We start from the raw sequence: 22,336 nt of genomic DNA, 5'->3' as shown, positions 1-22,336 counted from the left end.
TGGAATGGGGCATGGGGCTGGTGTGAGTGTTAAAAAGGAGACAGCAGGCCCAAAATGGAGTCACCTGTGCTAAATCCCAAGTCAGCAAACCAAGATTTAATACCTAACTTAATTGTAGTTTCAACCTTTAACCTTTAAAGGAATGTAACCTTTAGCTAGTCAACATGGAATTACCTGGTCAGCCCTAGTGAGATAATCCTCTTGGCAGACCCCTTCTGGTCCCATTAGGAAGGCAACCTTGCCTGAAACAGTGCATTCTTTGCTAGTCATTTTCTTTCTTTCCTTTTTTTTTTTAACGTTCATTTGTTTTTGAGAGACAGAGAATGAGCAGGGGAGGGGCAGAGAGAGAGGGAGACAAAGAATCTGAAACAGACTCCAGGCTCTGAGCTGTCAGGACAGCCCAACGCGGGGCTCGAACCCACGGACTGCGAGACCATGACCTGAGCCGAAGTCGGACGCCCAACCGAATGAGCCACCCAGGGGCCTCTGCTAGTCATTTTCTTTCTCCACTCCCTTTCTGTCTTTAAAAACCTTTTCTTGTCTACAGCTTCTTTCTATTGCTACATGGGGATACTGCCTGTTTCATGAATTGTTTGAAAAAAGCCATTCTGATCTTTTTGTTTGTTTTTTTTTAAATTTTTTTTTTAACGTTTATTTGTTTTTGAGACAGAGAGAGACAAAGCATGAACGGGGGAGGGTCAGAGAGAGGGAGACACAGAATCTGAAACAGGCTCCAGGCTCTGAGCTGTCAGCCCAGAGCCCGACGCGGGGCTCGAACTCACGGACTGCGAGATCATGACCTGAGCCGAAGTTAGCCGCTTAACCGACTGAGCCACCCAAGTGCCCCAGCCATTCTGATCTTTGAATTTACTCAGTTGAAATTTTGTTATTTAGCAGGGGGGCACAGCCAGAAAATCAAGTGGAAGTCATAGGGAGGGGCAGGTCCCCAAGAGCTATGGCCCAAAGAGGTTCGAACTTGGTTTTGCAGGTGATGGGGAGCCTGTTTCCCCATATGTGCCAACAGAGACTTCCCCTTGCAAGGTTGTCATGAACATCATAGGAGATACTCTGTGCTCCCCTTCTGTTATGAGATTTTTGGTACCATAGCTGAGCCTGGTCAGTGGTCCTGACTTAGGGACTGGGCAGGAACTGCAGTGTATACACAAAGAGCTTCAGATTTCATCTCTCTACTAAAGAGAATCTGCATGGACATCTTGGTACCACCTCCTCCTACTTCACTGGAGAGCAGCAGCCAGCAAAACTGCCTATTTTACATTTTGAATTCTCTTATTTTGGAAAGTTTAACACCAAATGGCAAATGAATGCAAATTACACTTCAATTGCACAATTAAAGCCGGAACTGTTGTCTACAGGTTCCTTCAGTAATCCCAGCCACTCCTCTAGTGCTTACATATCAGAAGATTTGTCCCTAGTCCCCAGGGACTGGCAAAAATCTGACAGACAGCCCTGCCTAGAGCAATACCACGTGTACTTGTAAGTGTGTGTACGTGTGAGGGTTTGTGTGCACGCACGCGCACTCTCGTACTCGCTTACAGCCCACCTTCCTGGTTCTTTACAATGGGAGCTGAGAATAGCACCACCATCTCCTTCAGTCTCCTAGATGCAGGGAGAGGAAGGGGCTGCCAAAATAGAGGGCAAGGAATGGCTTGAAGACAGAGTGGGGAGTTTGTGGGAGCCACTTCAGGGCTCCTGTGCCATCCAACCCAGCTGCTGGCTCTTTCCCAGCTGACCAGCAAATCCCATTCAGCCTAAGGGCTGGACTTGAGACTATGGAGCAACAATCCTGACAAAGGCCTAGGCCAGGACTCTGCCTCTGCTCAGGGAATGAGTGACCCAGGGAGACAATGTCAAGGCGGCGTGGGGTGCGGGGGTGCGGGGGCGGTGCTGGGACAGAGCAACAGAGACCAAGGGAGAGCCGTGCTCCGCCCTCCGGCTGAGCCTGGCTTTGAATCTCTGTGCCAGGCCAGGGTTTTGGTACCCCACCCCTCTTGGAGACCCCTTGGTCTGTGGACAAGCAGCTCTGGAACAAGGACACAGTGATCTCAGCAGCCTTGCTTGCGGGCACTGGCTTAAGAACTGGACGAAAGGCCCCCAGTGATAGGCCCACTGCTCAGCCTCTAGAAACACAAAGTTAGTCCTCTTCCAAGGAAGAGGCTGGCTGGGCCCAAGCCTGCACTGGACTGTAGTCCTGGCTTTGACAATGAGGAAAGGCTCAAAGAAAGCAGGAGGAAGCCGCGCCAATTAGTATGCGCTACACAGCTTTTTGCAAAATGAATATAAAACACTTGTGCTTTCTTTTTGTGTGAGAGAAAGAGTGGGGAGAGGGAGGAGGAAAGAAGGTTACAAGAAAGCAATATTCTGCAGGGGCAGGAGTGCCTGTAGTTGCCATGGCAACGGGGGGGGTGGTTGTTGGGGGGGGGGGAGGCACATCAGCTGGTCCCTGGTCCTGGAGTGGGGTGAGCTGTGAGCTGGCCCTCGGAGTCAAAGGGTCAGTGACAACTGGGTGCAGAAAACATGTGACAAAGCAACTCTGAAGGGGAGGCCCGGGTGGAGGGAGGGAGGGGCCAGCACATCCTCTGTGGCTTGGGGAGCAAAGTCAAGGAGGCCAAAGGATTCCTGAGAAAGCCCTTCCTTCCAGGAGGTGACTTGATGCCAGCAAAGGGCATATTTCAGTGTGGGAGGGAAGTCACCATCTGGATGGGGCCATTGCAGGCTGTCACAACCCAAAACTTCGGCAGGCTGAGGACAGACTCTCTAGGGCAGCGCTGGTTTCCCTCCCTTCTTTTATTCCTCTGTCCAGATGCTCCCTCTCCCAACACCTTGTCCACAGAGCAGCCCTGGAAAACCCGTCGCAGTGGGAGGCTCCCTTCTCTCTCTCTCCCTCCTCTCTCTCTCTCTTCACACCAGCCCCCCCACCCCCATCGGCTGGTTCTGTTCCTGGCTTCTCCTTTACCACCCTGGGAACAGCTGGAGACCCAGAGTTTTACAAGGCCAACTCCCTAGGCTGGGGGTCTGTCTTTGCCTCCTACTGAGGCTCCTGAACATGAAGTCCCAGGGCGAGGCACTCAGCAGATGTTGAATAAATACTTGCTGACCAGCAGCGCCAGGCAGGAAATGGAAGATGGATCGTTCTGAATAGCTTCTGCCAAGGGGATGGACAGAGAGGCCTCTCGCTTCACTCTACCCACTTATCTCCAAGAAACTTTTGTCAAAAGTTTGGCTAGGTCCCTAGTCAGCTGATTAGGCCCCAGATGTCAACTGGCTCAGCGTTCCAGCCCCATAAGGAGGGAAGGAAATCCCCAAGCTGGGCCCTCTCTGGTCCCAGCCAGAAGGAAGCTGCAAGAGTGTTTCCAAGAGACACAACTAGGTCCTGGCAAGAGAGGTGAGTTCAGGCTAAAAGGCCTGGAGGCTAAGGCCTGGACTGTGTGGGCCACTGCCAAGGCTATCTGATGCCTCTGCTGGGAGCAATGGGGCCACAGGGCTGTGCCTGAGATCTGGGTCAGGTTGGGCTGCTCCTTGTTCTTGGGAAGTGGAGCTGAAATTAAGTGCAGAGGCACCATGGCCAGGCATCCACAGAGCCTTGGGGCCCTTTGCTTCTCGCCACACAGAAGCCTGTCCACTTCCTTCACAAGTGGTATAGGCCCAGCGCGGCAGGCCTCTTGGGTCCCTGATCACATTCAGAATGGCTCCCGCGGCTTGTGGAATCAGCTGGGGAACTGACCCTCGGAAACCAGGTCGCTGTCCCCAGGAAGCATCCCCTTAGGGTGGTGAGGAAGGCACGGGACCTCCCATGGGCCCCAGAGCAGTGAACCAATGGAGCTCTGGGAGAAGGCATACACAGCATCCGGCACCAGAGTGGAGGCTCCTGCTCTGGACACAGAGTAAATCTGAACTGTAGAAGTCAGCAATCAGGCCCTGGCCAGGCCTGGGAAAGGGGTGGTATTCCCAGAAAAGCTTTTGGCTACAACGGGGTCAGAGCAGGCCAAGCCCAGCATCTCCTGGGGGGCGGGTCCTTCAGTCCTCTTCAGCAATGGCAAGGAAAGCCCTGCCAAAAATTTAGATTTGGGGGCGGGAGAGAAGGATTGCCTAGGCTCAGATCTATTTTATTTCCCATTGAGAAAACCACTCTGATTAAGAACCTTTAAGGTCGTACTTGAGCAAAAACAATTAAAAAAAAGGATTATAACTTGTTTTTTGCCTGACTCTGAATGCACGCTTACAGGGATCAAGGCTACTTTCTTTTTTTCTTCTTTTATTTTTAAAAAATGCTTATTTTTGAGAGAGGGAGAGAGAGAGCACAAATGCAGACGTGGGAGGGGCAGAGAGAGAGGGGGACAGAGGATCCGAAGCAGGCTCTGTACTGACTACAGACAGCCCTGTGGGGGCTCAAACTCATAAACTGTGAGATCATGACCTGAGCCGAAATCGGACGCTTAATGGACTGAGCCACCCAGGCGCCCCTTCTTTTATTTTTAATAAACTCTGAGATCCTTCCCTAAGTGCCTAGTTCTGTGCCATACATGCGAAAGACCAGTAACCGGTGCTCACTGTTAAGTCCCACTAACAGTGACAGCACAGTGTGTGTCCTGGCAGCTTAAAACCATTCCAGCCTCCATCCCTCAGAGTGGAGGAGAAGAGAAAAGCCAGCCTGGGTAAGGCAATTTGGAGGCCAGTTCCCAAGTCCCCCTGTGCACCCCCTCACCCCCGGTCTCCCTCCTGGTGATGCCAGCCATCGCTTGCCTGCATCATGCCAGGCCCCTGCCCGGGGTGGGGTGCACTCTCAGAGTCCTACATTCTCCCTGAGAGTGAGCCAGAGGCCGAGAAAGGGCCTGCTGTGCTCCAGACAGCGCGGGAGCAGCACACACACACCGTCGGCGCTCGGTTACCAGGTGATGAGCTGAGGGGCCAGCTGTCTCCGGGCACCGGTCCATGGCAACCGGGAGAGCGGCACAGGGCCGTCTCCTACCCTCCTCCAGGCCTCCGCTTCACCCCAGCGTACCTGCCAGCTACACACACCCTGCCCTGAGGAGGCAGGTCTGCTCTGGCAGGGTCAGGGCCCGGCAGGGTGGGGCAGGCCAGAGGGGTTCAGCTCGCCATCCACTGTCCCTCCTATTTGTTCACCTTCTCAGAAAATGTTTCTGAGCACACACTATGTGCTGGACACAGTCTCCGTCCTCCCAAAGTGGGACAAGGGCTACGGGAGAGTCGGCGTGCAAAGAACACCATAATGACGCCGATGGGGACCTCTTTGATGTGCAGATAGGAGGGGTGGTGTGTGACAGACAAGGCTTCAGGAAGCATCCAAGCCGAGGTCTTGACCAAGTTACTTCACTTCTCTCAGTCTCAGTTTCCACTTCAGTGAAGTGGGGGACACAACAGAACCTACCCTGGAAGGGTTGCTATGGAGATACGCTAAGGTCATGCCCACTCAAAGATGTCCATCCAGCGCAGGGTCTGGCAGGCAGCAAGTGAATGGAAAATACCAGAACCCAGGCAATGAGGCCCAAACTGAGAGCACAATTCAGGGGGTCCAGGCTGAGGCCTAAGCAGCTGGATTTTTAAAAAGCTCCAGAGGATTCTGACAGCAGCTCTTGTCTGGATGGGCTCACTGTGGGACTAATGTCTGGGTTATTGGACTTTAGCCTTTCTAGGTAAGATTACTGATCACTTCCTGAGTTCAAGGGGAGATGGGCTGAGGGTAGTCAGTCAGGCCCAGGGCCAGGCAGTGTGCTCAACCCTGCAGGCCACTCAGCCCTGAAGCTTGGCTTAGCAAGAGCTCCCAATCCTGTCGCAGGGGAAGGCAGTCCCCAACTGGCTGCCCTTGGTGGACTCTCTCCTATACTGCTGGACCTTCCACTGGGGAAGCCAACCTTCCCAGTCCAACATCTGCCTTCACCAGGAGCCTAGGTGTACCAGGCAGCAAGCCCCCAGCCCCACCCATGTCAACCCGATACTGTGCCAGTTTTGGGTCCTCATCCGCACATCAGGGGAAGAAATCCAGAGAAAAATACTAAAGACTCTCTGAGCACCCACAGCCGCCTTCTCAAGAGTGGAATGCTGCCAGGCCAGCTGTGGTTGTCTGGGTGCCCCTTTACCCGAGGTCTCCTCACCAGGCGCAATAGGAACCGTCACTATGCCAGTCCTCTCTCCTCCCTGGCAATGATTTGCTGCCAGGACGCCTATCCGAAGACCAGATCCTCCCAGGACTTCTGGTGTTGACCACTGGTGCCTCGTGTGGGCGGTGGGTCCTGGTTGGCTGTCCCTGGAGACTGTGAGTGGAATCTAGCGCTCTTCCCCTGCTGCCTTCTCCCTGCTTGGCCCTCCCTCCTCTCACTCTCCGGAGCCCCCAAAGGAGGCTGCAGCATCAGCCGCAGGGATAGCCATGTGGACCAGTGCCTGTGTCCTTGGCATGGCCTCCAGGGGAGCTACAGCAGGCAAGGGCCCCAGTTGACCTCCCCGGGTGTGTGTGGGGGACTCTCGGCAAGAGTTCTGGGCCCCCAACATTGTGCCCCTCGTTTTCCTGGCTGGTGTCTGACCTGATGGCGTGACCTGACTGTAAAGGAATCTTGGGGACAGAGGAGGGGGTGAAGGAGTTGTTTTTGTTTGTTTTGGAGAGTGGATGGAATGAGAACTGGGCTGAAACAAACACTGAGGCAGGGATCTCAGGAGGAGGAACAAACCCCATTCTTATGGAAGACGGTCTACTCTGAGCAGGCCATTTTAGTATTCCAGGGAGCAGGGTCAGGACCACACAGCATCAGAGCTGGATGGGACGAACACAGACCAGGCCAACTGTGTCTGATGGCAGAAAACAGGAGGTGAAGGGGTGTCGTGGACTTGCCAGGTCCCACAGAGAGCAGGGCAGCGTGGGGCAGAGGCCGCCCTCTTATTGCTCCCCGGGCCCCTTCCTACACTGCTCTCTGCCGGCTACCAGCCCCACTCCTTCTGCATATGCCCTGGGAGGGTGTGTGGCCCAACGGGGAGGTCAGGTCTCTGAGTGCTCAGAGAGAAGGTGCACTCAGAACTGATGAGGGGAGGGGGGCCGGCCTCAATGAAGCAGTGCCTCCATCCTGGGAGGACCCCTATCCTGCAGTGAGGTCAGCCCTTATGTGCTTCTGGATGTTCCAGAATCAGATGGACCCAATGTCTGGCTGCTGGTGGTATGACCTTGGAGAAGTTATCTTCCTTGCCCTTGGAGGTCCTCTTAAGTCAAAACTGGGATAATGAAAACAACTCCAAGAGCGCCAGGCAAACTTGTCAGGAGAAGAGAAACAATGTACTCTGAACAGCGCATATGACCCATGAACTCAGCCTTCTGCCCTCTCCTGCTCCCAGTCTCCTCCCACAGATGTGGGAGGGGTCTGAGCCCAGCACCCACTGTGGATTCTGAAGGCAGCCAGTGGCGGGGGGTACTGGATGGGCTGTCATCACCTCTCTGAGCTGCCCTCAGATGAAGGGGCTCCAATGAAGCAGAGGTCCCCATTTCTGTGGCAGACACACAGATGGCCAATTTTACTAGCAGCACCCTTGCGTCGGGACAGAAGAACACAGCCCTGGTCGCTTGGGACTGTAAGAAGAGGAACCCATGGGGATGCTCTCAGTCTGGGGCCTCCGTCTGGGTGAGACCCTGACATGGAAGGCCCTGTTGTCACTAACTAAATCCCTTTAAAGTGGAAATGAGCCCTTGGGCCCAGCTGGCCAACCCACCAGACCAAAGTGACAAGAGTCCCTGGGAAAGAAAAGGCTGAGGAAGCATTTACAGGGACCACATGGGATGAGGGATGCAGAAGGGACAGGATGGGATGACAGGGCCACTGCCCCTGGGACAGAGGAGGCCAAGGGCAGCCTCACTCTACTCTGCTCCGGGGACAGGGCTCCATGACAGTCAGGAGTGGTGGCACCCGCGGCCTTGCTGCAGGACAACCCCAGAGCTACCCACTCAGCTCTCATGCGAGCCGTGACCTGTCTCCCTATCGGGCAACTTAGCTCAGCCCCAGTGAGCTCTCTCCTTTGAGACCTGAGAACCTCTTCAGTTCTCCTGCTCCATTTCTCCTGGGACCTGGACCATACAAACAAATGAAATCCTCTCCCATCTCCCCTAAGGCTAATCATCCCTCAAAGCCGGCGTGTCTGTTCCCCATTGAGCCTGTGGCTGGTGAGGCAATGAACACTTGGACATGTGGTGGATTGACCCAAACAGAAAAGCTGATGGCCCCCATCCCCTCAGGACGCAGCAAAGCCTAGAGCAGCCCCAGGGCTCCCTGCCCCATGGGTGTGGACACTCCTGAGATGTGCTGTGGGGTTAAGGACAGGGAAGGCCCTAGCAGCCCTGGACCGCAGTACATCACAGCTCTCGTGTGTATGTTTGTGAGATGTCCCCAAATCAATCCTTATAACCATCCCTGCTACCCCAGCCTCCTAAGACATGGCCACATGCCTCACGAGGTGAATGGGCTCCTGAGCAAGAAACCGCCATTGCCAGGAACGACATCCTCACAGTCCTACCTTCCAAGTTTTTGAGAAAGGTGATTCTCATTCTTTTTTTTCTGTTTTTACGTCAGCCACATCACACGAGCCATAAACTCCCCTCAGCAATTTCTCTTCATAGTTACTCTGAGCCTAGGGGAGCAGACGGGGGTATCTCTCCCGGGTTGATAACCTCTGCTCTTAAGTGTTAAGGACACCTCAGCTCCAAGAGGTGGGAAGACTCCAGGGAAGGTGCCTCCAGAGGCCCCAGTGGGGTGTGCCCTTCTGGATCTCCATGGACTCTGAGGCCTGCTTCCGAAAGAGGCTGTGGCAGCCGGAAGTCCCGAGGCAGGCCCTCTGCCGATGACGCCATTTCTCCTCTCTTCCCTGGAGCCAGGCAGCCAGCTCCTCCCTTCCACCTGTGATGCTGGGAACACAGCTCACTGACTTGGGCAGACAGCTCCACCTCAGGGGTGCAGGGGTTGCTGAGGGAGGGGGGTGGGAAAGGGAGAAGGTATAGAAAGGGGCGTCGGGGTCGCTGCCCATTGCCTTCCCCTTGGTTTTTCTATGACCTCAAGACGAACATCGAGCCCCAGAGCCCCCAGTGAGGCCCACCCACTTGGCCATCTGCACAGGGCCTGTGTGGTCCTAAAGATAGGCAGGGAAACAGAGGACAGAAACTAGCTTCTGTTCTGGCTTTTGCTGCCGAAGCGGGGGCAGGAAGGATATGGGGAAAAAACAGAGCCTATCTTCCCTATTTCCACCTGTATCTTTACCATTTTTGTACAGAAATGATTACCAGCATCAGGAGCTAAAATTTACCACGTGTTCACATGTGTTGGGTATTCTACACACATGACCTCATTTCATCCTGGGAATCCAAACCTGGAAGGGTGCTTCTACAATTATTCTCGGTTTTCAGATAAGCAAACTGGGGTTCAGGGAGGCCGGGTCATCTGCTCAAGCTCAGTGTTAACCAGCTATGAAGTGGTGAGCCAGGGCCACACTCTTGGACCGCCTGACCCCTAAGCCAGTGCAGGCTGCAATATCACCTGGGGGGAAAATGTTACCGGAAAGGGATGCCACTCAATTTATCACAACGAAACTTAAAATACTGAAAATAAACTTCTTAATGAAGAAGCCCTACAAAAAAGGCCCGGAGGCTTTCCAAAATGACTTATGGAAACGGGGAAAAACCCTGCTTCTGGATGGGAGAGTTCAAGGCAGTGAAATGATAATTTCTGGCTAAAGCACTTGTAATGACAAACGGAGTTACGACGGGCCAGGATCTGGTCGGGAGCTTTACGCTGTCTCTTTCAACAACACTCTACAAGGCAAGTGTGGACATCATGTGCCCCATTTTGCAGGCCAGAGACTCTAAGGTCCCTGGTGAAGAGGGTGAGAGCCAGAAGCCAAGCTCAGGTCTGGCGGCCAGTTGTCTGGGGTGCTATGTTCTCTCAGGGGTACTACCACCCACCCTTCCTCTCTTCTAAGACTGAGATTTCTTTTTTAAAGCTGTGTGTTTTTGTTCTAAGTAGATTTTATTTTTTACAAAGTTCTAGGTCCATGGTAATATCGAGCAGAAGGTACAGAGATTTCCCACATACCCCTGCCCTCGCCCCAACACAACCTCCACCAAATGGACATTCCCCGCCACAGCGGTACATTTATTACAATCCGTGAACCTGCGTCAACACATCAATGTCACTCAAAGTCCATAGTTTACCTTAGGACTTGCTCCTGGTGCTGTCTATTCTAAGGGTTTGGACAGATGTATAACACATACCCATCACACCCTGAGGATTCTGAATGCAGGCTGGGAAGTAGTGTGCTTGGGGCTGGGATGGGGAATCAGGGTGGTCCTGAGGCCCCTCCTGGACCAGCCACACCTTCAGGGACATTGAGAGGAGGAGCTATTGTCCTCTGGTACTCATGGGTGGAGCTCACTCAGGCAGCTGCAGGCTTAGGAGGCAGCCGACAACTGGCATCTTCTGGGCAGAAGAAGCACGCCCACCTCCCTAACGGTGTCCAGCAGGGCTCTCTGAAGGGCATGCACCCTACATTCCACACTGTTGAAATCAGGGTTGCATTTTCACTTAAAAACATGTAATTGGATCTCTAGCTAATGGGGGGATTGCTACTCTGGTGCCAAGAATATTAATTTGACACCTGCAAGTTCCTTCTGACCAAAGGGATCTTCAGACAAAGGGTGCAAGGACCAGGCACTTGCACTGGTATTGAGGAAACAGCCACTTATCCTGAGTAATGGAAAAGCAGACACAAGTGAGGATGCCGGAAGGGCATGGACTACCAAGTTAGCGTGGGAGTAGAACTGAGAAGCAATGGCAGGTGAGACACCCAGCAAGGCCACAGGCCAATGGGACTATGGAACACGGTGGTGGGGCAGGGCTAGGTCTCTGAGACTCTGCCCCTCCCTGCACCCAGCTCTTGCATTAGTAACACCCAGGTACACTCTGTTCCTTGAGGCCAGTGGCTCTCACCGAAGGTGAGGAGAATGTGAGTTTATCACAATTACACTGGGAGAGAAAAGTATTCGCAACACAGATGACAAACTGAATGTCCCCAATATACAAAGAGCTTCTACAAATCAGTAAGACAATGGGACAAAGGGTCTGGAGGCTGAAGCTTTTACAGATATCCACCCCTCTCCACAGCACATTGAGAACTTTCTCAAGAACCTGTGGAACAGGAGAAGGTGGCCAGAAATGGGGATGACAATACAACTACACACAAGCTCCCCATCTCCTGTCTGGTTCTGATGTGGGTAGCTGGGACCACACTTGGTGGAACACAGGTATGACGGTTAAGCGATTAAGAGAATGGGCTTTGGAGTCAAACAGATCTGGTTTTGAGTTTGGCCTCATCACTTCCTAGCTGCGTGTGAGTTGTTTTACCTCCTTCAGTCTGGGTATTCTCAACTGCAAAATGGAAATGATACCAGTTCTTCCCCACAGAATTGTCAAGGGTTCGCCAGATACTACAAGGCAAGGGTCTAGCACAGTTCCGGGCACAGCAATGACTTCATACAAGCTCTTACTACCTATCGCCCAAGATGATGGGCAAACCTGTGCCTTGAGGCCCCGGGCTGGATGTACGTGGCTAAGTTCGAGGGAGGCTCTGTGAAGCCGTCAATAGGAAGGCGCCTCTCCCCACCAGTCTGGCTGTGGTCTGATTTGACTGAATGGGCTTTCAGGGTCTTACACCCCAGGGAGCTCCCATTTGAGTTCAGGGCTGTGTTTGGAAATACTGGGAAAACCTACCACAGAGAGATTTCTAGATATCCTAGAAAGGAAGCTCCAGGAAAAGGGGGACTTTGTGTTGTCTGTGGCTGTATTTCCAATGCCAAGGACACAGTATGCCCTCAAGGTTGCCAAAGAGACTGGTCAGGGGACACTTAGGAATGTGATCTGGTGAAGAACCAGGATAGGGCAGAATCAGGACTCACCACTGATTATCCTGGTCCCCAACTCCCTCCCCTAGAGAGAGGAAGGCAGGGAGTCTCGGCTCCTGTTACGACAACAGCCCCCCTCCAGTCCCACAACTGTCCCCAAGAGCAGCTGCAATCCTTTCCCAGCAGAGGCCCACAAGATGTGCCCCAAAGCTCTGACAACATTTGGCACTTCAGCAAATCGAGTTTCCACAGCCGCAACCTGAACAGAGCTGTTTAATGGACTGCATCTCCGCCGGCTCCCTGTAAACGCATACGCACACAAAAACCAATCACAAGCAGAGAGAGCTGGATGGGATTAAACAACTCAATTTAAAGGACTGAAGACTCAGCTGCTTCCAGCGAAGTCCTAGGGAAGGAACCAATCAGAAAGTTCTTCTCTTTCTTTTTGTATTGAAACGAGGGCTGTGCCAAGTGCCCTTAGTCACCCCCAACTCAGGCAGAACCGGGCCACGTCCTCTTGGGCCCCCTGCCGAAGTGGGTGCTGAAGGAAAGGGAAAGAGAGGGCACGTGTGCATGTGAACGAGGCAAGCAGGAGGGGTCAAGGGCAGATTCCCAGACCATCTGTTTTGGAAGCTTCTGGAAATGCAGAGGCAGGCACCAGCCCATCTGATCTCTTTTCAGCTCAGGTTCAAGAAAGCAAATTCAGGCTGCAGGAAAACTATCCTAGGCCCCACACAGCCTGCTACTAGGCTCAGGCGCCTCACGCATAGGAGGTTGTAAGCAATGTCGCTCTCCTTCTCCCCTGGCCCCCAGCTCTTGTCCACTCCCATATTCCCAATGGGCAGATTTGTGGATTCACGTGCCCACTGCCTCATGGGGCACACAGCTTTGCCTAAGGCCCACAGCTGCCCAGAGCCCAGAAGAGGGAAGGAGAGGGACCAGTCAAGGTACAGCCTGCCAGCATCAGACAGGCAGCCTAGAGCTGGTATAGGTGAAGGGAAGGGATGTCACCCTGGCCAATGGCAACACCCACGAGCAATCCTGCCCCTAGGCTGGGAGGCAGGGGAGTCTTGAAAAAGCACTACCATAGCCTGACAGCAAAGGATGAAATGCTGCCGAGAATGGGGTGGGGACGGGGGCCGCCCCCCAGAGGGCTAAGAGACGCAGAGCCCAGCTCTCTCTCCCTTTCTCTGGGCTAGCCTCTCCCTTCTGCTCTTGGTGACCCCGACAAAGCAAATCTTAAAGGGCCAATTTCAAGCCAGAGGTCAGAATGGAGGCTGGCTGCAACGAACACAACACAACAAGAACTCACAGAGCGGCCAGCATTGCCTGGCCCAGCACTTAGCATCTTCCGAATTACTGCCCCACTGAGCAGAGAAGGAACCAGACAAGCCACTTGCTCGTGGTCAGGCAGCTACGCGGGGCCAGATCTTGCTTTGGGGACCCAACCCAGCCGAGCTGCCCACCACCACACCCCACCCGCCCTGCCCTTCTATAGCCGAACCAGTTTCCCCCTGAGGCCAATGTCCTCGCTGATACACTGACCCAGTGCTCCTCAGAAGGGCTGGAAGAAGACGTCCTTGTTCCCAAAGTCAAGAGCATTAAACACAGCTTTCCCTGTAAGCGATGCACCTTACCAGATAAGAAGAGAGAGACTTTTTGGGTGCTGATTTAAGAGGACAACAAAACAAGCACCTCTCAGCTACCAGATCCCATCTGTCACTCAAATGACTTAGGCAGCCATGACAGAAGGAAGGGGGTGACCTACCTCGTCTGATTCATCCGACAACGTCTGAAGCAGGATGGGGAAGAGGCTGTCTGTGTGCCGGAACATCTGGAAAGCAGAGACGCCGGGAAATCCGTGAGCTTCCCCCACCCTGGCTCCACCACTGAGCTCAGCGTGGACAGGGTCCCACTGCACTGCATGGACCTCCCCCACACCCCCAGTGCTCCTCAAGCATCTTTCACTCCTCTGCTTGCCAGGGATTTTCTAGAACTGCAGTGACCAGAACCCTACCAAGCATGGGGAGGTCCCAGAAAACTGACATAGACCCAGAAGCAGCCCCAGCTTCGAAGGGCCTATCAGGCTGATGGGCCCAGGGACTCACCTTCCGGGGAGTCTTGATATAGAGGTGGTAGAGCCACTTCAGGACAGCGATCCTGGTCATCATCCCGATGGCCATGTCGCTGAGGTGGCAGTTCAGGACCTGCACGATCCCGTCAAGGTGGAGGGTGACTGGGGCCCTGTCCGTGCTGTGGGTGAGACCGGGAGGAGAGCTGAGTTGAAGCCTGCTATAGCCCGTTCCGCTGAGCGGCAGCGCCACTCTGGCTTCGCAGTCAGAACCACACACATGCTGCACTTTCCTGGGTGCCGTGGCCAGGAGCGGGCAGGCGGCACACCCCCTCCACGTGGCTGGTGGAGGCTAGTTTCACCGCGTGGCCTCAACCCTCCCTCTCCAAGGCTGGGGTTGGTGGAAGAGGGCCAGTCTGCTGGCTGCCTACCCACCTCCCCAGCACTGGCCTAGCTTGTACTGGAGAACACCTCTTTGAGATCACCAAGCTGGGCCCCAGCAGACCTCAGGGATGAAAAGCCGTTCAGCATCCTCAGGCCATTCAGTCCAAACCCTTTGTTGATAAGACAAAACCAATGGATCCAACGAGTCCAGGGGAAAGCCCTGAAAACACCCTTTAAGAGCAGACAGAGTTTTCACCAGGCAAACAAAGAATATTTCTCCAGTAAGGACCTGGGTTCTGAGGACCCAGGTCAGGCAGTTCAGTTGCCTGTCTGTAGAAAACGGTCTCGCGTGGCATTTCTAGGCTGCTCAATTATTCATTGGCAGCAGGAACTTGATGCCAGTGCTTTCCTAATTTGCCCGCAGTCTCTCTGAAGCTCATTTGATGTGAATTCCTAAAGGGACCCATTCTCAGTTCTGTAACTGCTAAACAGAACTGCTGTTTAATATGGTTTGATGATTCCCCACGGTGCTCGTTTAGGGGTGAGAGTGGGTACTTCTATCCTCGGGTCGCCAGATGGGCTGGGCGTGTGATGACAGAGCCCAGCAGTCCTGAGCCTCTGGGTGGGGATGTCACTAATTCCACGGGAGTCATGTGGCTGGAAGTTCTGGGGTCTTTTGCCAACACCTAAACACCTAGGTTCTTTGCTAGCCTAAGACAGACAGGGAAACTAAGGCACAGACAGACAAGTTCAGGGTGGCAAACACAAGCTCCCAATCTCTTCATCACTTTCTCTCTCACTGTCTGATAGAAACGTAATGTGAGCCACACATGGAATTTTACATTTTTGAGTCCTATACTCAAAAGTAAAAAGAACCAGGTAAAATTTTAATGACATATTTTAATGAATATAACATACCCCAACAATATCATTTCAACATGAAGCCAACATAAAAAACAATATACACATCACTCATAGGATACTTCGTATTCTTTTCGGTGTTCTAAGTCTTCGAAATCCAGCATGCATTTCACCCTGACAGCACACCTCTGTTCACACTAGCCACACTGCACGTGCCCAGCGGCCCCGTGACCCTGGCTATTGCCACGGACAACACGGCACTACGGTGTCGGGCTAGCAATCTATCCCAGGGCTTCCTGAGCATTTTCTTTTCTTCTCTGAAAACTTCCTAGAAACTCCCTCTCCTCCTGCTGATGACCAGGACTTACTCTCTTATCGCCAAGTCCTCCTTTTCCCCGTCCTCCTACCTGGCTCCTTCCAGCATGCTATTATAGCTCGTTTCCTTGAGAAGCTGGAGAAGCTCCGGAAGCCTACCTACACCCCAAGGCCTTAACAGAGTGGGAGCTCAGGAGGCTGTGAGGAATGAATGGCAACTGCCCTGATTCTGCCTCTGCATCCTGACCTGGTGAGCCCTCGGTCCACAGTGAGTCCCCTTCCACAGCAGGACATTCCAGCTCCCACATGGGGCCAGGGTGCTGGGACTCTATGCCTGCAGGCCAGCACCACTTTCTTAGCCGAAATGGTCCCCCGGGGAGCAAGGCCTTGTTTTCACTCCCCTGGGGGCAGTCAGGGCCGTAGTGGCCAGCAATGGCTGTGGCCTAAGCTGCCAGTGGGAGGAAGGCAGTGCCAAGCCCAGCCGCTCCGACTCCACCCTGCAAGTCAGGCCCAGAGGTTACCCGATCGGGAAGGGGTGGAGCTCACAACTTGAATGTGAGCAGTCCGAGCCTAGAGTGGCCTCCTCTACCACACGGCACTGCCTCCTAATGGGCCAGGCTCAGGAGAGTCCATTTGCAACTATCCCCTGCCAGGGGCAGCTGAATGGCAGCCCTTATGTGGACTGGCCTGGTCAGACCTGGCAGCCCTGTGTACTGGAGGGACAGAGAGGGGTCGCACAGACCGTTCAATATATTTTCCTATCAGCACGACAGGCAAAGTCTCTACGTGGGGCGGGAGAGGAGACTGGGAAAGCCTGGTGCTGCTCTGTGTGGGGGGCATTCCAAATCCAAGCGGCCCAAATAAGGGCTCCAACATGTTAGATGGTCCCTGGGCCAGATGGGCTCCTTGATTCACTGTAGTCCCAAGATGCTTCCAGCCAGTTCAATGTCTCTACTGAGGGACAAATCAAGGGCCAGCCCATGGTGGCATCTCCCCATGATGGCGCTGTGTCAAGGCCATATAATGAAGGATTTCGTGGAGCCAGCGCACAAGAACTGGCAGCATTCTGTGCACTGACATTCTCTGACTTTCCCCACAGCAAAAGTTGGCTATGGCAAACCTCCCCAGACACGGGCACCTTCAGATTGCTGGTGAGGCAGGTGTCAGCTTCAACCCACCAAGAACACCATGGCTGAAAGGGACGTCATGGTTCAAGTAACTCAATCCTGCGATGCACAGATGAGACAGTATGGAACCCGTCCAAGGCCATGCGGCCATCAGTTGAAAACTTATTCCCTTAGCCGGAGACACTCTCCCTGGGTCTCACTTCCCTTGGCTGGCTGGAGGTGAGGCTCATGGGAAGCCGGGGCACCCAGGGCACCAGGGAGACTGATCTTAGTGCCTGGGAAAGATTCTACTAGCTGTGGAGGAGGCAGCTCTCAGCCGCTCCGCTGGGCAGGGCCGGCTGCTGTGTGCTGGGCTCCACACATGCACCGCGGGGAGCCAGAAGTCTGTGGGAACCCAGGCCCTTCCTAGAGAGGGCAGGCTGCATGGTGTGCTCAGCTCCTGAGTCCGAGATGGAGTATCCTCTGCCCTGGGTTACCTTACCCAGAGAGCAGATGGGAGCTCACTCACAGTTTAAAATACATTTCTGCATCGGGTCCAAAAAGTCTAGACTAGTCGCTCCTGGGGGTTTCTGAGTTATTTCAAGGTGTCTGCAAAACCCCACTTCCACTGAACATTCTCATAAAGCATCTCATAACTAATGTCTTACACGTATGTGTATGACATTTTCCAAGTGCATGGCACTACTGTAGCTATTAAAATAGCGATTTAATGGGACACCTGGGGAGCTCAGTCAGTTGACTCCACCTTCGACCTAGGTAGTGATCTTGTGGTTCGTGGGTTTGAGCCCCACATCGGGATCTGTGTTAACAGCTCAGAGCCTGGAACCTGCTTCAGATTCTGTGTCTCCCTCTCTCTCTCTGCCCCTCCCCTGCTTGTGCTCTGTCTCTCTCTCTCTCAAAAATAAACATTAAAAAAATTTAACAACAAAAAATAAATAAAATAGCGATTTATTAAACAATACTTCTGATTCTACCAATAAATAATGATAAATTCCAGGGGTCCTCTCTGGGAGGCAACACTTCATTTCTGTAATGTCTAATGTTTTTTTTTTTAAATGTTTATTTTTATTTTGGTGGGGGAGCAGGGAGAGAGAGAGGGAGAGAGAGAATCCCAAGCAGCCTTCACTTTGTCAGCAAAGAGCCCAACACAGGGCTCGAACCCATGAACCCTGAGCCTGTGAGTGGAAATCAAGATAGGAAGCTTAACTGACTGAGCCACCTAGGCATCCCTGTAATGTCTAACTTTTTATGGTACTCATATGTTACATCTCTAATCAAATTAGAAAGAAAGTAAATAAAAAAATTGTTTCTGAATTCCACATTTTTTTAATAAAGTATCTTTACAACTTTTTTTTCAATCTCCAGATGCTAGAAGTTGAGAAGCATGGAATTCCAGATCTTTCTGTTTGCCTTTATGTAGCCAGTGACCTATACCGAAACTCAATGATGACACCACAGTCCTTGGCAAGGCCCCAGGCATTGGAGTGGAAGTCTGTGCATGTAGTAACCTGTCCGGGGCTCCCCTGTCGGGTGGGCTTCTGGGACTCTCCCAGTGCAACCAACAAAAGCCACACCAGTGGGCTTGGGAGTCAGACAGGCCTAGCCTGAACTCCAACCTGGCCACTAATTCCAACCTGGCTGAGTGACTGTGGACCAGAAGTTCACCTCTCTGGGCCTGTTTCCTCATTCATAAAATGGGGATAATAATGAAGTTCTTGTAATAATAATTGTAGCTAAAATGCGTAAAGGGCTTTCTCTGAGCTGGGCACCATTCTGTTCTCTTTACATATTCAATTCATACAAGCTCCACACCCCTAGGAGGTAGGCACTATCATCGCACCCAGTTTAAAGATGAGGAAACCGAGGCAGGGAGCGGTTAAGCTGCTTGCCCAGGGACACAGAGTCAGGATGTGTGCCCGGGCGGTCGGACTCCACTACATAGAGGATTCATGAGAGATGAGGGCAGGCAGTGTGTCTGGACAGTCACAGGGTGGGTTTTTGTTTCTTGGCGATCCTGGAAGTTGCCTTCTTGTCTGAGCTCAGTGCCCCTCTGGCAGCACCTACTGGAGGAAGACTGCCCCTACCCTACTGTCTTCAGCTGCCATCTCCAACGAGTGGGGGGCCCAGGGCCTTGGCACCTGGCTCAGGTTTCATGACTCTGAAGGTCGCCCCCCTCTCTGGCACAGCTACTGACTCAGACTGGTAGCTGCCACGAGGAAATAGCCATTTGTGGGATAAAGAAAGCACGAGATGATTTGCTCTTGGTTTTTTAATTTTAAAAGGGTAGGGTCTGGCACGGGCTCCTGAATGACAGGTCTAAAACAAAATCTGGTTCCAATGAGGCAGTTCCCAGCCTCAGCCTTTAGAGCCGCTCCAGCAAATGGCGCCCCTGCCTCCCAAGCGAGGCGACGAGAGTCATGCCCGCCCGCCATGGTTAGTCAGTGATGTCTGACCTCTGCCTCCTCCTAGACCTTTCTCCACCTCCCACTGCCACTCCCCTGGAGCAGGACAATACCCTGTGGCCTAGACAACGGTGACAAGTCTGCAACAGGCTTCTGTGCTGCCACTTTTGCCCCTCCCTCACTCATCCCCCCCGGAGCTGCCAGAGGGCCTTCCGAGTCACAGGTCTGCACCAGACACTGCCACTTACAGGCAGGCTCCCATAGCCTTCAGAACAAGAGCTGGTCCCTCTGGAGGACACATCTCCCAGCACTTCTCTCCGGATCTCTCCCCCAGCTCCAGAATCCAGGATCCAAAGCTGCCTCCTTAACCTCCCTGGGGCACACAGCACATGACTGGCCCACTCACACACCTGTGCCTCCTTCCACCCCAGCGTGGGAAATGTCAGGATATCCTGAGTTGGCTGAAGCCCCAAATCTAGAAGTTACTCTTTCCCTCAGTCTCTCCTCTCATTCCATCACACGCATCAGCAAATCTGGTCAAGTCATCCTTCAAAACAGATAAGAAAAAGTCTCTCCAATTTTCTCCACGTTCTGCCACTTCTTCAGGCTGAGCCTCCATCTCCTCCCATGGGAAAGAAGCTGTGGCCCCCGAGGTGGTTTGCACTCGCCCGACCCTCCTAATTCTTTCTCTACACAGCAGCCCCCAGGTCTCCGGTCCCTCCTCAGCCCTAAAAGGAATTAATACTACTAATGACCCCATGGGATTGAAACATCAGCGAGATCCAATGACGTGACACAAAGTATTTGGCACAGCCGGGCCAGGAAGCACCCAGTGAGTGATCACCCTTGTCAGCCACTATTCCAGTGAGCTTCAGCTCGGGCACCATGGCACGCCCCCAGCACCCTCTGAGTCCCCTGTCACAGAAATCATGCCCTGCTTCTGTTTCCCCACTAGAGAACCTCAAGCTTGGGGACCACACTCAGGGGTCACATCTTTACCTTGGAACCTGTAGGGCTGAAGCCTGGCAGGTACTCTGGAGTATGTGACAACTAACAGGATGAATGAATGAATGAATGTTTACCGCCTTGCTCAAATGATTAGAAGAGGCCCCAGGAGCAGTCCACGTTTATAATCAGTACTCACATACTTTGAAAATGCCCACAGGGTCTTAGAAATAAGAGTAAGTGAAAAAATGATACAAAAGGAGGAAAGATTCTAAAGGTCCGGGGAGAAGAGAGCCTCCTGGGGGTTGAGTGCATATTTTCTCATCATGAGTGACCCCTTCCCCAGGGTCCAGGTTCAGTGTCGGGATGAGAGGGAAGAAACCCCTTATAGAAGAATGCCATCCATTGCAGCCCCACAGGTGCTAATTCTACCCAAAGACAAAGTGACATGGGGCAAGTCCAGGGCAGGTGGAAAGGGACAAAACGGTGATAATTCCCCCTCCAGTGGATGTCATCACCCAGCATACAGTATGTAGGGAACTGCAAGCAATGATCTTGCTGCTTGGCCTGCTCTGCCCCCATGTGGAAGGCTGCACTATGACAGCTGACCCGGCGCCTGGGAGAGGACGGCTCCTGCGGCCCATAGCCTATGCTCTCTTGGACTCTGGAACAGCCTTCTCCTTGTCAGTCTTGTCAGCCCCACGTTATCCCGACAGGCAAAAAGGTTCTGGGCAAAGGTGTCTGCGCGTGTCTCCCTGTAGCTACCATGCACTGGTTCTACGTTTACAACCTGTGTTTACTGACCTCCAACAACTTCTTATCTTTGTCCTTGGGGACAAGGCTACCTGTCCATCAGAACTAGGGGGATTTGGGTTTTCTCAGTGTTCTTCAGATCCCTTCATCAAGCACCCACTGTGCCCCCTAAGGAGAGTTTGCCTCGGGTCTTTACTGCAATTTGCTGCACCCAGGAAAGACCCAGGCCACTTGCTTTCTACAAGCGCCTCTGGCTGGAACAAACCACTTACCTGGCTGGTGTGAAGACGCTGATGCTGCTACTGAAGCTGGAGTCACAAGAACCATCAGGGCCTCCTGGGGACAGTGAGAGGAACAAGGTGTCATGCCAGAGGACCGCTGAAGTCTTCCAAATGAACGAGATGCCTGATATAAGGACACCGACTCTCTAGTCCCCCACATCTTGACTCTGGCTCTTGAAAAGGACTAAAGCTCAGGAGCCCTAAGGACCCAATGCCACCCACTCCCCAAGCTTCTGGGATAGCATCCGTGCTTGTAAGTGTTTAGGCACAGTGATCTCAAAAGAAGAAGGGCACCAGCCCTGAACACATCTGGGAAATCTCAGAAGGGACCGCTGGCCCGAAGGCAATGGATGTTAAAAATGACTCCTGGGATAGTCAACATCATTAGCCATCAGGGAAATGTAAATCAAAACTGCGACGAGGTACCAGTTCACACCCACTAGGACGGCTGAAATACAGATAATGAGTGGTGGTGAGCATGTGGAGAAAACCCTTGGACCCTGCTGGTGGGAATGTAAAATGGTGCAGGTGTTTTGGAAAACAGCCTGGCAATTCCTTAAAGGCTCAACAGAGCTATTACCCTTTGACCCGGCAATCCCACTCCTAGATATATACCCTAGAGAAACGGACGCTCATGTCCACACCAAAACCGTACATCATGTTCATAGCAATCAAATGTCTATCAACTGATGAATGGATAAGTGTGTTACAGCCATAGAGTGGACCATTATACGGCAACAAAGATGCATAAAATACTGATATGTGCTACAACATGGGTGAACACTGGAAACATGCCAACGTTAAGAAGCTAGTCATAAAAGCCTGCAATTTGTGAAATGTCCAAAAGAGGTAGATCCATAAAGACAGAAAGTTGAACAGAATACTTATTCTGAGATTATTTTAATTTTCTGAAAGGTTGTAAAAATAGCACAGAATTCTGTTTACCCTTTACCCAGCTGCACCTAAGATCATACATTATCAAACCAGGAAAGGAACACTCACATAACACTGCTAACACAACTACAGACCTAATGTGAATTTCACTGGTGTTTCCACTTACATCCTGTGTTCCAGGGTAGAATCAGGGACCACATGTTGCATTTAGTTGTCGTGTCTCCCTAGTCCCTGCCAATCTGTGACGGTTCCGCAGTCTTTCCGTATCTTCCACGAACTCGCTATCACTGAAGCCCTGGTCAGTTACTTTGCAGAATATGTTGCTACCTTGGTTAGTCTTGCATTTTCTCATGATTAGGCGGAGGTTACGCATTTTTGGAAGACCACCATCAAAGTGACGCACT

At 52.6% G+C, this 22,336-nt stretch overlaps 1 protein-coding gene across 1 annotated transcript in view; it reads right to left on the bottom strand.

Moving 5' to 3' along the window:
• Nucleotides 1-22,336, bottom strand: part of VAC14 (VAC14 component of PIKFYVE complex) — a 102,035-nt gene that overhangs the window by 56,693 nt on the left and 23,006 nt on the right. Inside the window, exons 10-12 of the mRNA XM_019455336.2 lie at nt 21,030-21,093; nt 14,008-14,152; nt 13,668-13,733 (exon numbers count right to left, since the gene is read on the bottom strand). Coding sequence (XP_019310881.2) covers nt 13,668-13,733; nt 14,008-14,152; nt 21,030-21,093 — 275 coding nt within the window. The remainder of the gene's footprint in view (nt 1-13,667; nt 13,734-14,007; nt 14,153-21,029; nt 21,094-22,336) is intronic.

Source organism: Panthera pardus, unplaced genomic scaffold, assembly GCF_024362965.1.
Source record: "Panthera pardus isolate Hobbes unplaced genomic scaffold, ASM2436296v1 HiC_scaffold_19, whole genome shotgun sequence".
Lineage (NCBI taxonomy): Eukaryota > Metazoa > Chordata > Mammalia > Carnivora > Felidae > Panthera > Panthera pardus.
The sequence above is the reverse complement of the archived record's forward strand: the minus strand, read 5'-3'. Positions and strand labels throughout refer to the sequence as shown.